Source organism: Rhinolophus sinicus, linkage group LG06 (assembly GCF_036562045.2).
Source record: "Rhinolophus sinicus isolate RSC01 linkage group LG06, ASM3656204v1, whole genome shotgun sequence".
NCBI classification, from domain to species: domain Eukaryota; kingdom Metazoa; phylum Chordata; class Mammalia; order Chiroptera; family Rhinolophidae; genus Rhinolophus; species Rhinolophus sinicus.
In genome coordinates, this window is record NC_133756.1 from 65,793,180 (window position 1) to 65,805,930 (window position 12,751).

A 12,751-nucleotide genomic window follows, 5' to 3' on the forward strand; every position below is an offset into this window, starting at 1 on the left:
TAGAACATTATTGACTGTATTCCCCATGCTGCACTACACTCGCCATGAGTATTTTTTTCAATTACAGTTGACATTCAATATTATTTTATATTAATTTTAGGTGTATAGCATAGTGGTGAGACATTTATATAATTTATGCAGTGATCCACCCACTAAGCCTACTACCCTTCTGACACTACAGTTTTTATAATACTATCGACTACACTTCCCACACTGTACTTTACATCCCCGTGACTCTCCTGTAATCATCAATTTGTACTTCTTAATTCATTCATCTTTCTCACCCAGCTCCACAACCCCCTTTCCATCTAGTAAACCATCAGTTTGTTTTCTGTATCTATGGGTCTGTTTTTGTTCTGTTTGTTCATTTATTTTCTTCTTTAGATTCCACGCATAAGTGAGATAATGTGGTATTGTCTTTCTCAGTCTGACTTATTTCATTTAGCATAATACCCTGTAGGTCCATCCATGTTGTTGCAAATGGTAATATTTCATCCTTTTTTATGGCAGAGCAATAGTCTATTGTATACATGTACCACAATTTCTTCATCCAATCATCTATTGATGGGCATTTCAGTTGTTTTCATACCTTGGCTATTGTAAATAGAACTGCAGTGAACATAGGGGTGCATATATCTATTCAAATTAGTGTTTTGGATTTCTTTGGATAAATACCTAGGAGTGGAATTGCTAGGTCATAAGGTAACTCAAGTTTTAATTTTTTAAGGAATCCCCATACTGTTAAGAAAAGTCTTTTATTTTTTAAATTTAAATTTTTATTTATTGACTTTTGACAAATTAAAATGATATATATTTAAGGTGTAAACATGATGTTTTAATGTATGTGTACACTGTGAAATGATTACTGCAATCAAACTAACATTTCTATCATCTCCCATGGTTACCATTGTGTGTGTGCGTGTGTATGGTGAGAACACTTGAGATCTATCTATTCTCTTAGCAAATTTCAAGTATACAATCATTATTAACTATCGTCACCGTGCTGTAAGTTTGTACCCTTTAATCAGTATCTCATCTCACCTTTCCCCCCCCCACTCCCAAGCCTGTGGTAATCACCATTCTACTCTTACTGAGTTCAAATTTTTTTATTTTATTTTTTTTAAGGTTCTACATATAAGTGAGATCATATGATCTTTGTTTTTTTGTGTCTGGCTTATTTCACTTGGCATAATGTCCTCCAGTTTCATCCACATTGTTGCAAATGGCAGGATTTCCTTTTTAAGGCTGAATAACGTTCTATCATTTCTATATATATATATATATATATATATATATATATGCCACAATTTCTGAAAAGTCTTTTAATCAAGTCTTTTTTGGATGTGATGATCCCCTGTACATGGAGTCACGACTGGAATAAATAAAGAAGACCTATAATAAATGCTGGCTCAGTGGAGCTGTGGCTAAGACACTCTGTGATCATCAAATACTCTAAATCCTCTACCTTTTCCAGCCTTCCCTGCAGTAGACTGGGGTCATGAACCTAGTTCTGGTTAATGGATCGTGAGCAGCAGTGATTCCCCTTCCCTTGCTATGGAGATGTTGGAGCCATGTGTTCTAGAAGTATGAAATGGCTACATGCTAGATAAAGACCATCTCACCCATGATAGGCATTACTCCAGTGAAAAATAAACCTTGATTGACTTAAGCCATTGGAATTTAGGATTTGTCTATTAGGGCAGCTGGCATTACTTATTTTGACTAATCAGAGTGTAGTATAACATAGCATTCAAATTCACAATGAGAAAGAAGGAACTAGTGTTCATGATCAATATTACAATTAGTGCTCTTGATAAATTGGGGTGGAGGTCCATTTTACAGATGTGGAAACTAAGACTTCACAAGAACCCAGCTAATAAATGGTAGATGGAGCTTCCAGTCTAAGGTGCAGTTTCCAGCCCTTGATGCTCTTTTTACTAGACTCAAACTTTAATGTGCATCAGAATCACGTTTATTAAAATGCAGGTTTCTGGGTCTCGCCCTCAGAATTTCTGAGTCAGAATGTGTGTGGATCCTGAAAATATGCATTTTTAAGAAGTTCTCAAGTGACACTGATGCCACTGACCCAGGGAGCACATTGTGGGAACCACTGCACTGGACCACCCTGCTTCCCACATTGCATCAGGCATGAGAGTCTTGTGAGATCCAAACCTCAGTGTCAAGTGATATAGATATTCTTACTCATTGTGAACACAGTTATTAAATGCAATAAAAAGCCCAGTTAAGTCCAAGGTGGAAGAAAATCTCCTATTCCCTCTTCTTTCCGTGGCTTATCTGTCCCTGGAGCACGTTTGCACACACAAGCCTGAGCCACTGACCTAGAACTCAACCATCCCACACGATCCCTGTGCAACCATAGGTACCTGGGAGGAAAACTCTGTTCAATAGAAGAACTAAACCAAACCAAACCAAACATTTTTCTCAGCATGTTTGCTTGCAGTAGGAAAGTATTAGATTTGGAAGGTGTGCTTCTTTTTGCCACTTATCTCTAAGATCATTAGCTCAGTTTCCTCACCTACAACATGGGATTCCCCATAGTAGCCACCTTGCAGGGTCATAGTGAAGATTATCAGATGAGGTGCTGATGGGAGAGCATTTTATTAACAGCAAAGGGCTCTATAGCCTTAGAGAATGTTATATCCGGCGCCATCTCCCTGAGTGGTCATCTCTAAACGTAGATAGGCTGCTTTTTCTTTGACTTTTAGCCAAATATTCCAAGAAATGGCCTTTCTTCGTGCCATCTGTTAAGATGAGTGACAAACAATAATAATCATTGCAGATTACCCCACAAATGATCAGGAGATAAATCACCGGAGAACCAAAGCGCTCCCCTTATCTATTTCAGGTTAAGACGAACCTCTTAAAAATGTGGCCATAGAGCCGCTTGGAGGATTCACCCATTCTCTGCTCAGTCTGTAGTTGAATATAGCTGTACCCCTGTGCCCCAAATTTGAAATGCTACTGGAATAATCAGCCATTTACAAAAGCTATGAAATGGAAAACAAAATAAGACTCCCTCCCTACCCCCCAATCATGGACGCTTTTTTTTTTTTTTTGAAACTTTTGCAAGTTTTAAATACTAAGATCAATTCTGTTCCTGCTGTGTAAAAAGCAGCTCTTTTGTCCTCCACACTTACTATATCATTGAAAAATGCACAGCGGCTGGGCAGCTGCGAGTAACAAATATAGAGCATTGGAAGTGTCTGACAAGATGTGGCTTTGTTCCTTGTCATCCAGTGTGGGGCTTGCAAACTGTGACTTCTCTCCTACACACACACACACACACACACACACACACACACACACACACACACAGACACAGTCAGGGGCTCAGAAACTCCGTCTTGGTAACAGGATGTCAAAAACTCATTCTTTATTGCATTTGTTAACAGATGGAGGCTGGGTGAGAGGGCAAGAGGCTACCAACATCTCTGTAAGCCTCTAAGACATGTTCAATGGCTGTGGGTCCCTGTGATGCGTGTGGCTCATGCCTCAATGCCAGAATCTCTACATATGTGGTTTTGAAGTTTTCTTCTATTTCCTCTCAATATGCCTCACTCAGATCTTATCAGGACAGCTTTCTCACCTTTCATTTAACAAACAAATGCACACAAAAACAATGAATGTGTTGGTGTCCTTAACCTTTCTATCAGACAGGCAGTGCTATAGCCTCGACTCAACTCAGCACCTTTCAGAAGATGTCAGCATTTCTGAAGGGCTTTTAAAAAGAATTTTCTACTTTGCGCAGCGAGGTGATGGGAGATGTCACATAATCTGCAAGCCGATGAGCTACGTGAAGAAGAGTTCATGTGTTTGTCATGCAAATTCTGCGGGACTCAATAGCTATATTCAAGTCACATTTTGCTCTGATTTCGCTGGTTCCATCACTCAGTCTCAGCTTGGTGACTGGTATCTCATGACAGTTTTCCTTATGGGGGGTCTCAGAATCCACAGAAAAGCCCATCAATCTGAGCCATTTGGTGCTAAACCAAAGTGATGACGATGGTGAATGATGATGGAGCAAGGCTGCAAGGGCCAGGTCGACAAGACAGCCACTTCCAAACCTCACTCAAGTCTATTCTCCTCCCTTCTTTCTTCCAGGTGATTCTTCGTGACACACGTCCAGGGCTCACGAAGTCAGTTAAAGTTGAATTGAATCCATAAAGCCTTGACTGTTATTATTATTTTTAGAAAGTGCTTTTGTAGCAGAAGAAATTACCTAGCTTGGGGAGATGCCAGCTGACACTTAGCCTCAGTCCTTAGATTTTCAGGGAAGATGCAATTTGTCACCTTGGAACTAGGCTCTGGTGTGTCCGATTCAGCACTAACCATAAACAGTATGCCAGCTACAGTCAGAAGTCAGGATTACTGTGTTTTATTACGTGTACTATAAGCATAAAAAATGGATTTCAATTTTCACCCCTGAACGTTGTATTATGATTTAAAGCAGCACAAAATCCTGTGTACATATTTCACATTCTGCCTATAGCGATTCTAGTGTGGAGTACTTAGGAACATAAAATATAGATTTAATACCCTTTCTTTCTAGCATATTATTAATTTCTAAATAAGACAGATGACCATAATAGGTCCCTGGAGATGATCGGGCTTATTGGTCCACCTTCTCTACCTCATTCACCACCCTCCTGCTTCTCAAGTGACGGCAGTGATAAGCAGCAAGGAGAACAGAGGGAGAATGTTGGTGTTTTTTGAAGGAGGGTCCTACCTATGATCTACCACGTGCTGCTTAAGGCTGGTTTTTCACGCCTTAAGCATAGACTCAAACTATCAGCAATCACCAGGTGCTTTAATCTAAAGTCCATCTGAGTCCCAGACTCATGGGCATTAAGGAAAAGAAAGCAGTTATGGCTATTTCAACCAACTTCATCCAACCTACTGTATTCTTCAGTTGAGTCATTTGTAACATTCGGAAAACTGTTTGACTACATTTCTGAAACAGAGCGAGCTGGATCTCAAGTTCTTTTTAGGAATATGGTATATTGCTTTAATGATCAATCCACATAAATAACTATGTTCAATATTAATTTAGATCCTACAAGATGTTAGTTCTAAATTGCTACAGACACACATTCTCACATTTACATTTATAACACACAGAATAGTTCTGTCTCATCAAAATGTACAGTGTGTTCACATGTGACGTATGAGCAAACTGTAGATAGGAAAAATTATGGCTTCCAGGTCAGAAATTAAAATCAGGGGCCCCAGGCTGAGATGTGGTCCTTGGGTTGAATTTAGTCCCTAGGTACATTCTGCTTGGTCTGTAGAATGTTTTTAAAATTTGGAATTTTCATTTAAAAAATCCAGATTTTTCTTCAGGCAATCTGACAAGCTGCATTCCTGCAAAACCACAGGGGGCTAAAGTTGAATAGTAAGAGTCCCTATAGATAAGGGGTAGACTTGCCATCTCACCCCAATTCCCAACATTCCCTGTTAACAATCTTAGAACTTCCTGCTCCACTTATGTTCAATATCTCTCTGGTCCTGGCCTGCATTTGAGGCCCCTTTCCTAGGTAGATTCATTTTATATGTCCCTAAACATTATGAGTTTGTGTCTCCCCAAAATTCATATGTTGAAATCGTAATTCCCAGTACCTCAGAATGTGACCTTATTTGGAGAAAGGGTCTTTACAGAAGTGAACAAGGCCATTATAGTGGGTCCTAATCCAATTTGATTGCTGTCCTTATAAGAAGGGGAAAATTGGACACAAAGGCACACACAAAGGTAGAAGCAAAGATGAAGAAAGAGATTAGGGTGATGTAGCTACAAGCCAAGGACCAACAAAGTGCAAGCAAACCACTAGAAGCTAGGGGAGAGGCATGGAACGTTCTCCTCCACAGCCCTCAGAAGGAACTAGCCCTTCCAACACCGTGATCTCAAACTTCCAGCCTTTAGAACTGCGAGACTATACATTTTTGTTGTGTAAGCCACCCAGTCTTCGGTACTTTGTTGTGATAACCCTAGAAAACTAATACTCCAAGTTGTTTAAATTAAGTATGTTCCTTTGAGTATCAGGAAAAATCGTGAGTGGCCTCCATCACTGACTATGTCTCATCTAGAAAAAGGACATCACAGGGAGAAACATTCTAAAACCAAGCAGGCAGGCTTCCAAGAGCTTCAAGAGCTCTCCCATAGAGATGTTTCCAGATATAAGTGGGGACCTATTCCTGCTGCAGCTCTCAGGTGGGTGCTGACGAACTTCTGGTCAATCATGATTGCAAAAGAGATGATCACAGTTTGCCCCTGAGTGGGTGGGTGACATTTTAGTGGTGAGGAGATAATTTAGAGGCACAAGTACTCGTATGCCAGGGAGGCGGAGTGCCTGAGTCCTCATTTACTCCTGAGCTTAATTTAGATTACATACTCCTACATATATACTGCAAGGCACCTTCCGCTTTAATTTTCATTCAGGGCCTTTTCTCCCTCTGTGTGATCTAAACATTACAGAGGGTATTGGAGGGGACTGAGGGAGAGGATCTCAGCAGGAGAGGAGTGGGCCAGCTCGGGCTGAAGAGCTGACTGTTCCCCAAGGGGCGGCCTAAGTGCACTGGCTGAGTAACCAGGAAAGGTCATGTTTCAGAGTCTTCGTTCCTTTCTTTTAAAATAAGTAGTCCTGGTGACTTACAGAACGATTTACTTTCTGAAGGATGTTCCGGAAACTAAAGCATTACTTCTTTAGGGATCCCACTTCTCTGTAGCCCCTGACAAACCCCATTCCCAGTGGTCCTGGACTCCACCCTCTGGGGAGGAGGTTTCATTTCTTTGACAATCAATGTCCCAACCTGGACAGTGGAGAGGGCTAGAAGGGTGATCAAGAGCTCACTCTGACAGGCCACGCTAACTCCGAACATTGAAAACCAAATCTCCACATCTGAATTTTTAAATGATGATTTTTTGGAGGAGGGGGGTGGCAAATTGGATTTCAAATAATTAAAATAGAGTCATGTGGATGAAATAGGGTTTTGGGGGGAATAAAAGGCTTGGTAAAATTAGCAAACTAGAAGTGGATCTAATGGTTAAGATCACATAGTTGGGCAGACCACGTCCTAGGGTTCAGGTTGAAGGGACCTAAGAAGACACCCAGAGAGAAATCAGCATGGTATTGCATTTGGGGGGGTTTGGTAGGGAGAGGAATTGTCCTGAGGTCTCTGTATTTCCACGGACTAGAGGTCACTGGAGATGAAAACCCTGCTCACATTGCCCTGAGGAGGGACCCTCAGGCCTGTGGAGTCTAAGCTTTTGAGGACTCCATTAACACAAATCTAAGCACATATGACTACAGGTGCCATTTCTTTATCCAGAAGTTATATAAAAGTACTACTGCACTAATATGCTATGTACATTACAATACGGCCATATCAACTTAAAACGAATGATATAAAATAAAATGGAAGTTCTACAGGTTTCGTCCCTCCCATATCTGAGTGGATGGCCTTGTTTGTCCCTTGGTTCTTTGCACTTATCCTGAGTATGTACAGTAGTCCCCCCTTGTCTGTGGGGGATATGTACCGAGACCCTCAGTGGATGCCTGAAACTGCGGATAATACTATCTTGTATATACTATGTTTTTTCCTATACATACATACCTATGATAAAGTTTACTTTATAAATTAGGCACAGTAAGAGATTAACAACAACAGCTAATGACAAAACAGTATAATTATAACAATGTACTATAATAAATGTTATGTGAATGTGGTCTCTCTCTCAAAATATCTTGCAGTGTACTCACCTTTTTACTTAAAGGAAGCAATTTATGGCTTCTCTCCGGCATATCCAAATTGCCAGCATCACTCCTCTTGTGCTTTGTACCCATGAGTAAGTAAAACAAGGGTCACCTGAACACAAGCACTGTGATACTTTGATAGTCAATCTGATAACTAGACGGCTACTGAGTGACTAATGGGTGGGTGGTGTATACAGCGTGGAGACACCAGACAAAGGGATTCACGGCCCGCGCAGGACAGAGCAGGGCAGCCTGAGATTTCACCATGCTACTCAGCAGGGCATACAATTGAACACTTATGCATTATTTCTGGAATTTTCTATTTAATATTTTCTCACCATGGTTGACCGTGGATAACTGAAACTGCAGAAAGCAGAACTGCGGATAAGGGAAGACAACTTTATACCTAAGAAGCAGAGCAATAGTCATCCAGTTGATCACCTCATGTGTCAAGGGCAGCCCACTCTTCTCAAATGGTGGTTGGTTGAAATAGTTATTTATTATCAAAACCTCCAGATGACTTGTTGACTGAGGTTTAGGAGAGGCTGCTCAATAGCATCAATGAGAAAAACATTTTTTGAAGAACAATGTTTATGTGTTCTTATATAGAAACTCTGTCTTAAAGCTTGACATCATTTTGCTTGACGTTTCTGCTCCCCACTTCCAATTTGGAATTACTCTTGGAGTGTTGAATTTTTTATAATGCTATTAAAACTGTCAAGCTAAAGTTATATTTTATATCTTGCTTACTCCATGAGGACTACAGATTTGGCCACATGCTTTTCACAGAATTTAAGATTTCCAGCACATTTTGCTACTTCGAAGAGCCAAAGAATGCCACAGCCTCGTAGCTTCAGAAATGCAAACTTTACAATAGATTCCTACATACTTTTAGCTACTTTTTACAATAATGAAGCTCACATCTTGCATGTAGTGATCAGACGACCTAATGTAACCCCCCTGGGTTAGGGAAGGAAAGCCCAAGGAGGGCAAATGACTACTTAGGAAAAAGCAGAACCAGAGCTAGAGCCCGGGGTCCTGACTGTTGATTCGTTCTCTCTCCACCACTGTCACCTTCTGGTTCTCAGATTTCCTCTTCATCAGCCCCTGCTTCAGGATAAATGAGTGGCTGGAGGCACGAGGCTGGGTTCTTCTTCTAAAGGGAATGGTCCTTAAAACTCCTTGGGTGTGAACCAGTGGCTACAGTACTTCAGAGGAGACCCTGAGGTGCAGATTGGGCCTACCCGCTGGATTTCCTGAACTCTGTGCAATCTTGTCCACCTGCTACACACTCCTGATGGCGTCTCCTTTAGGTCTGGTTCCTGTCATCCGGCTAGAGGTGTCAAGGGTCTTGCTACAAGGCAATAAACACTTACAAGAAAGAGAGCAAAGATGAAGAGTGCAAAGACTCAGAGCAAGGATGCAGACCAGCTCGACACCTTGACCATGGGCATACCCCCTCTCTCCTTCTGTCTTCCCCTCCCTAGTCAGCGTGTCTCCTTCTAACGACCAGGGCGAGAAAGGGGTGGGGATGGATGCGTACTATGGTGAACCTTCAGTGGATTTTAGGAATTCTAAGCTGTATTCAAGTGCTACTAGAAGAGGAGGGGTTGATTTACCAGGATAAGGCTTCAAATGTAGAAAACTTTTTGCAGAGCATGGATGCTCTATGTCTCTTCCCACCTCTGAGTTTTGCCACCACTACTCCCAGTTGGTCACAGTGGTGGTGTGTGGATATGGATTCAGGCATGAGAAGCTGGGGGCTGTCTCTCTTTTGGGAAGTATGTTCTGGGATAACATTGGACTTTTTGACTTTGTCAGTTACCTCCAGGTGGAATGGTTCTACAACAGACAAGCAGAATGGCCAGCTGTATACATCTGTGCCAATTGTTTTCTATAGCTCCCATTTTTCTCTGTGTCTCCACAGGAGATACCACCCTGGGCATCCAGATGTGTTGGCATCTCACATCTGCAGAAGTCTTCCATTTTCCCCACATACCTGGAGCTCTGCCTGTATTGTAGCAAAGCTGGGGAAACGGGAAGTGAGGGCAGAGAAATACAATAAAGGATACCCACACTCGGGGGCTGGAGCTGAACTTTGAGAAGAGGGGCTAGGGTCAAGGATCAGTTCCTTCTCTTTTTCCCAGTCCCCCCACCACCCCCAAACAGCCCTATTTATATTAGGTATAAAATTAAACAAGCTGATTAGGAAGGAACTCAGAACTATATCCACCCACCTCATCTTCCCCCAGAGAGACCTGGCTATCTGTAGGAGAGGAGACTTAGGGAAGCCAGGATCATTCTCCAAGAGCCCTAAAGCATCCATGTTAAGAGGAACGAAGCTTTGAATAGCTGTAGAAGGAAGAGAGCAATACCATGGGTGGGAGTTACATGCACAGAGTTCAGTTCAGTAGAAGGAAGAATGCTCTAACAGTCAGGCTCGCCAACAGTGGGACAGCATCTCTAGAGTGCTGGGAGTAATTGTCACTGAGGTATTAAGAGAGATCTGGAAGACCAAAGTGTGGAAATGTACCGCATTCATTGACAGAGAGAGGGACGGGGTGAGAGGGAGAGAGGCAGGTGGTTAGAGATTTCCATTCTATGACTCTAAAGACCACATAATGCAAGGACAAATCACCCACCAGTGTCGACCATTTTACACAGCCCTGTACCATTAAAACAACATCCTCCAGGAGGAAAGCAAGTTAATTTTGAGAAAGAAGCTGCCTTAAGTAACCAAATAAACCAGGTGGGAGGGGAGAATGCCAGTGCACCGTTGATGACATCTACGCCTCCATAACCTCTTTAGGCAGTTTTCTCACTTGTACTTGTGAAGATGCTAAGGAAAGCTACTTGCTGGGGTCGTTGGGAAAAGAAATAATGAAATAATAACAACAGATAACTGAATGTTTCCTATGGGCCAGGAACTGTTTCAAATGCTTTCCTTATATTGTTTAATTCTTGCAACTCCTCGTTTCACAAATGCAGAAACACAGCCAAACAGAATGTGAGTTACTCAAGGCTATACAGCTAGGAAGAGGGGGAGTAGGATGACCCGGGAGACATCTACACATCACACGCAAACACCTAGCACAATGCTTGGGACAAAGTGAGGGCTCACGTGGTAACTATCATTACACAGAGGCAGAGCAATATGGTGGTCAAGAGGGGGCGCTCTGGAGCCATTCTGCGTAACGTACAAAGGCAACTGAAATTCTCTACGCCTGGAGTTCTTACCTGTAAAGTCTGCACAAAATGCCCATCTCATAGGGAGGCTCAAAGATGAAGTGATTTAATGCATATAAAATGTTTAGAAGAATGCCTGGCAAATATAAGCGCTCCACAAATGTTAGCTAATACCATATAAACATGCCCTAGCTTATAAATACATCGATAGGTGTTTAGTATATTAACATAACATACTCCATGCCTATGTCTGTAATATCCACACATAAAGGGCAATCACTCAAGAAGGGTCTCAGTTTAGTAAGGAGGCATCATTAACACTCACTGATCTCATCTGGTTGTACAGTTCAGCAGAAAGCACATTTTTGTCACTGCTCTGTGCTTAGCCAAGCCACAACTCCAATGTACAGGACCTTAATTCTATTGGATGGTGGTGATATTTTCTACAGGTGGTTCTTTCTGGAAATCGGCCTCTCAGGTTCTCCCTGAACCTCCAATCAAGTGACATTTCCCAGATTTGGATGAGTGAAGGGGAGGGGACTACAGAAGCAAACCTGGAGAAGAAATGAAATGTTTTCCACTAACTTTTTCTGCAAGCAAAGCTCTTCGAAAGAGACCCAGGACTGATCTGGGGATGGAGACTGAATTTTTCTACTCAAATCTGTACAGCTGGAGGTTTGGGTGTTTTACCTGGTGAGCTTGGTGCCAATCTGCTGCCTCAGCTCCAGTCTCTCTTCATCTGTCTGCCTGGGAAGGATGTTCTTTTCTTCTAGCTCTCGCTTGGAGGGCCTGTTGCTGAGTTTGATGGCTAAGGAGTCCTTCCTGCACACCTTCATGGCCAGGGAGCCTGCAGGAGGGAGAAACGAGTTAATAGAAAAATGAAGTTGGGTAAAGTAGGATCTGTTTGGAGTGGGAGTGGAAGTGAGGTCATTGACATGGGTAATATTCTGGGATTGTTTTTCCTTGTCAATATTAGAGGTTCTGAGCAACTAGCCAGGGCAGGGCTTCCTTCCATCTGGAATAAACCTGTGGCTCTCAATCAGGGGTGATCTTTACCCCCAGGGAACACTTGACAAAGTCTAGAGACATTTTTGGTTGTCCAAACTGGGGTGTGGTCGGGGGAAAGGGTACTCCTGGCATCTACTGGGCAGAGGCCAAGGATACTATTAAACACCCAACAGTGCACAGGGCAGCACCCCCCCTCCTCGCCCCCCGCCACACACGACAAAGAATTATCTGCTCCAAAATGTCAACAGTGCCAAGGTTGAGAAAGACTGGTATAAAATATTTAATTCTCTGGGCAGTAAACAGGGCTCAGAGTCTGAGCAGCTGCTTCTTCCACTCACGGATGATTTTGGCCTGTGGCTGCCCACCCCACCTCTGGCTCTCTCCTTGACATTATTTTGGTCATTTCATTGCTCACCAGGCCTTCTACCAAACGGGAGGAGGAGACTGGGAAGTCACAAGTCTGGGAGATCCCTCTGGATTTTATTTAGTAGTGCCAGTCTTTCTTTCTCCATTGGTTTTAGGACACGGGCTTTGGAATGAGACACAGCTGGCATCAAATGTCAGCACAGCCACTTAGTAACGGAGAGGCTCTGGGCAAGCCACTTACCTCTCCTCTTTCTTCCCTTCTCTGTAAAATGGAACAATAGTGTCTATGCCAGTGGGTGTTGTAAAATGTAGGATAGCAAGTAAGATCTTAGCATGTGGTCTGGCACATGGTCTATATTCAGTGAAAGGTTGCTATTAACCTAAATTCATTTATCAAAAAGTTGATCAAATACTAGTCTCTA

General features: G+C 42.4%; 1 protein-coding gene across 18 annotated transcripts in view; it reads right to left on the reverse strand.

Moving 5' to 3' along the window:
* PHACTR1 (phosphatase and actin regulator 1) overlaps positions 1-12,751 on the reverse strand; it is a 503,766-nt gene that overhangs the window by 34,231 nt on the left and 456,784 nt on the right. For all 18 annotated transcript variants that reach the window (XM_019742988.2, XM_074335219.1, XM_019742987.2 and 15 more), the window contains one exon: positions 11,646-11,802. In XM_019742988.2, coding sequence (XP_019598547.1) covers positions 11,646-11,802 — 157 coding nt within the window. The remainder of the gene's footprint in view (positions 1-11,645; positions 11,803-12,751) is intronic.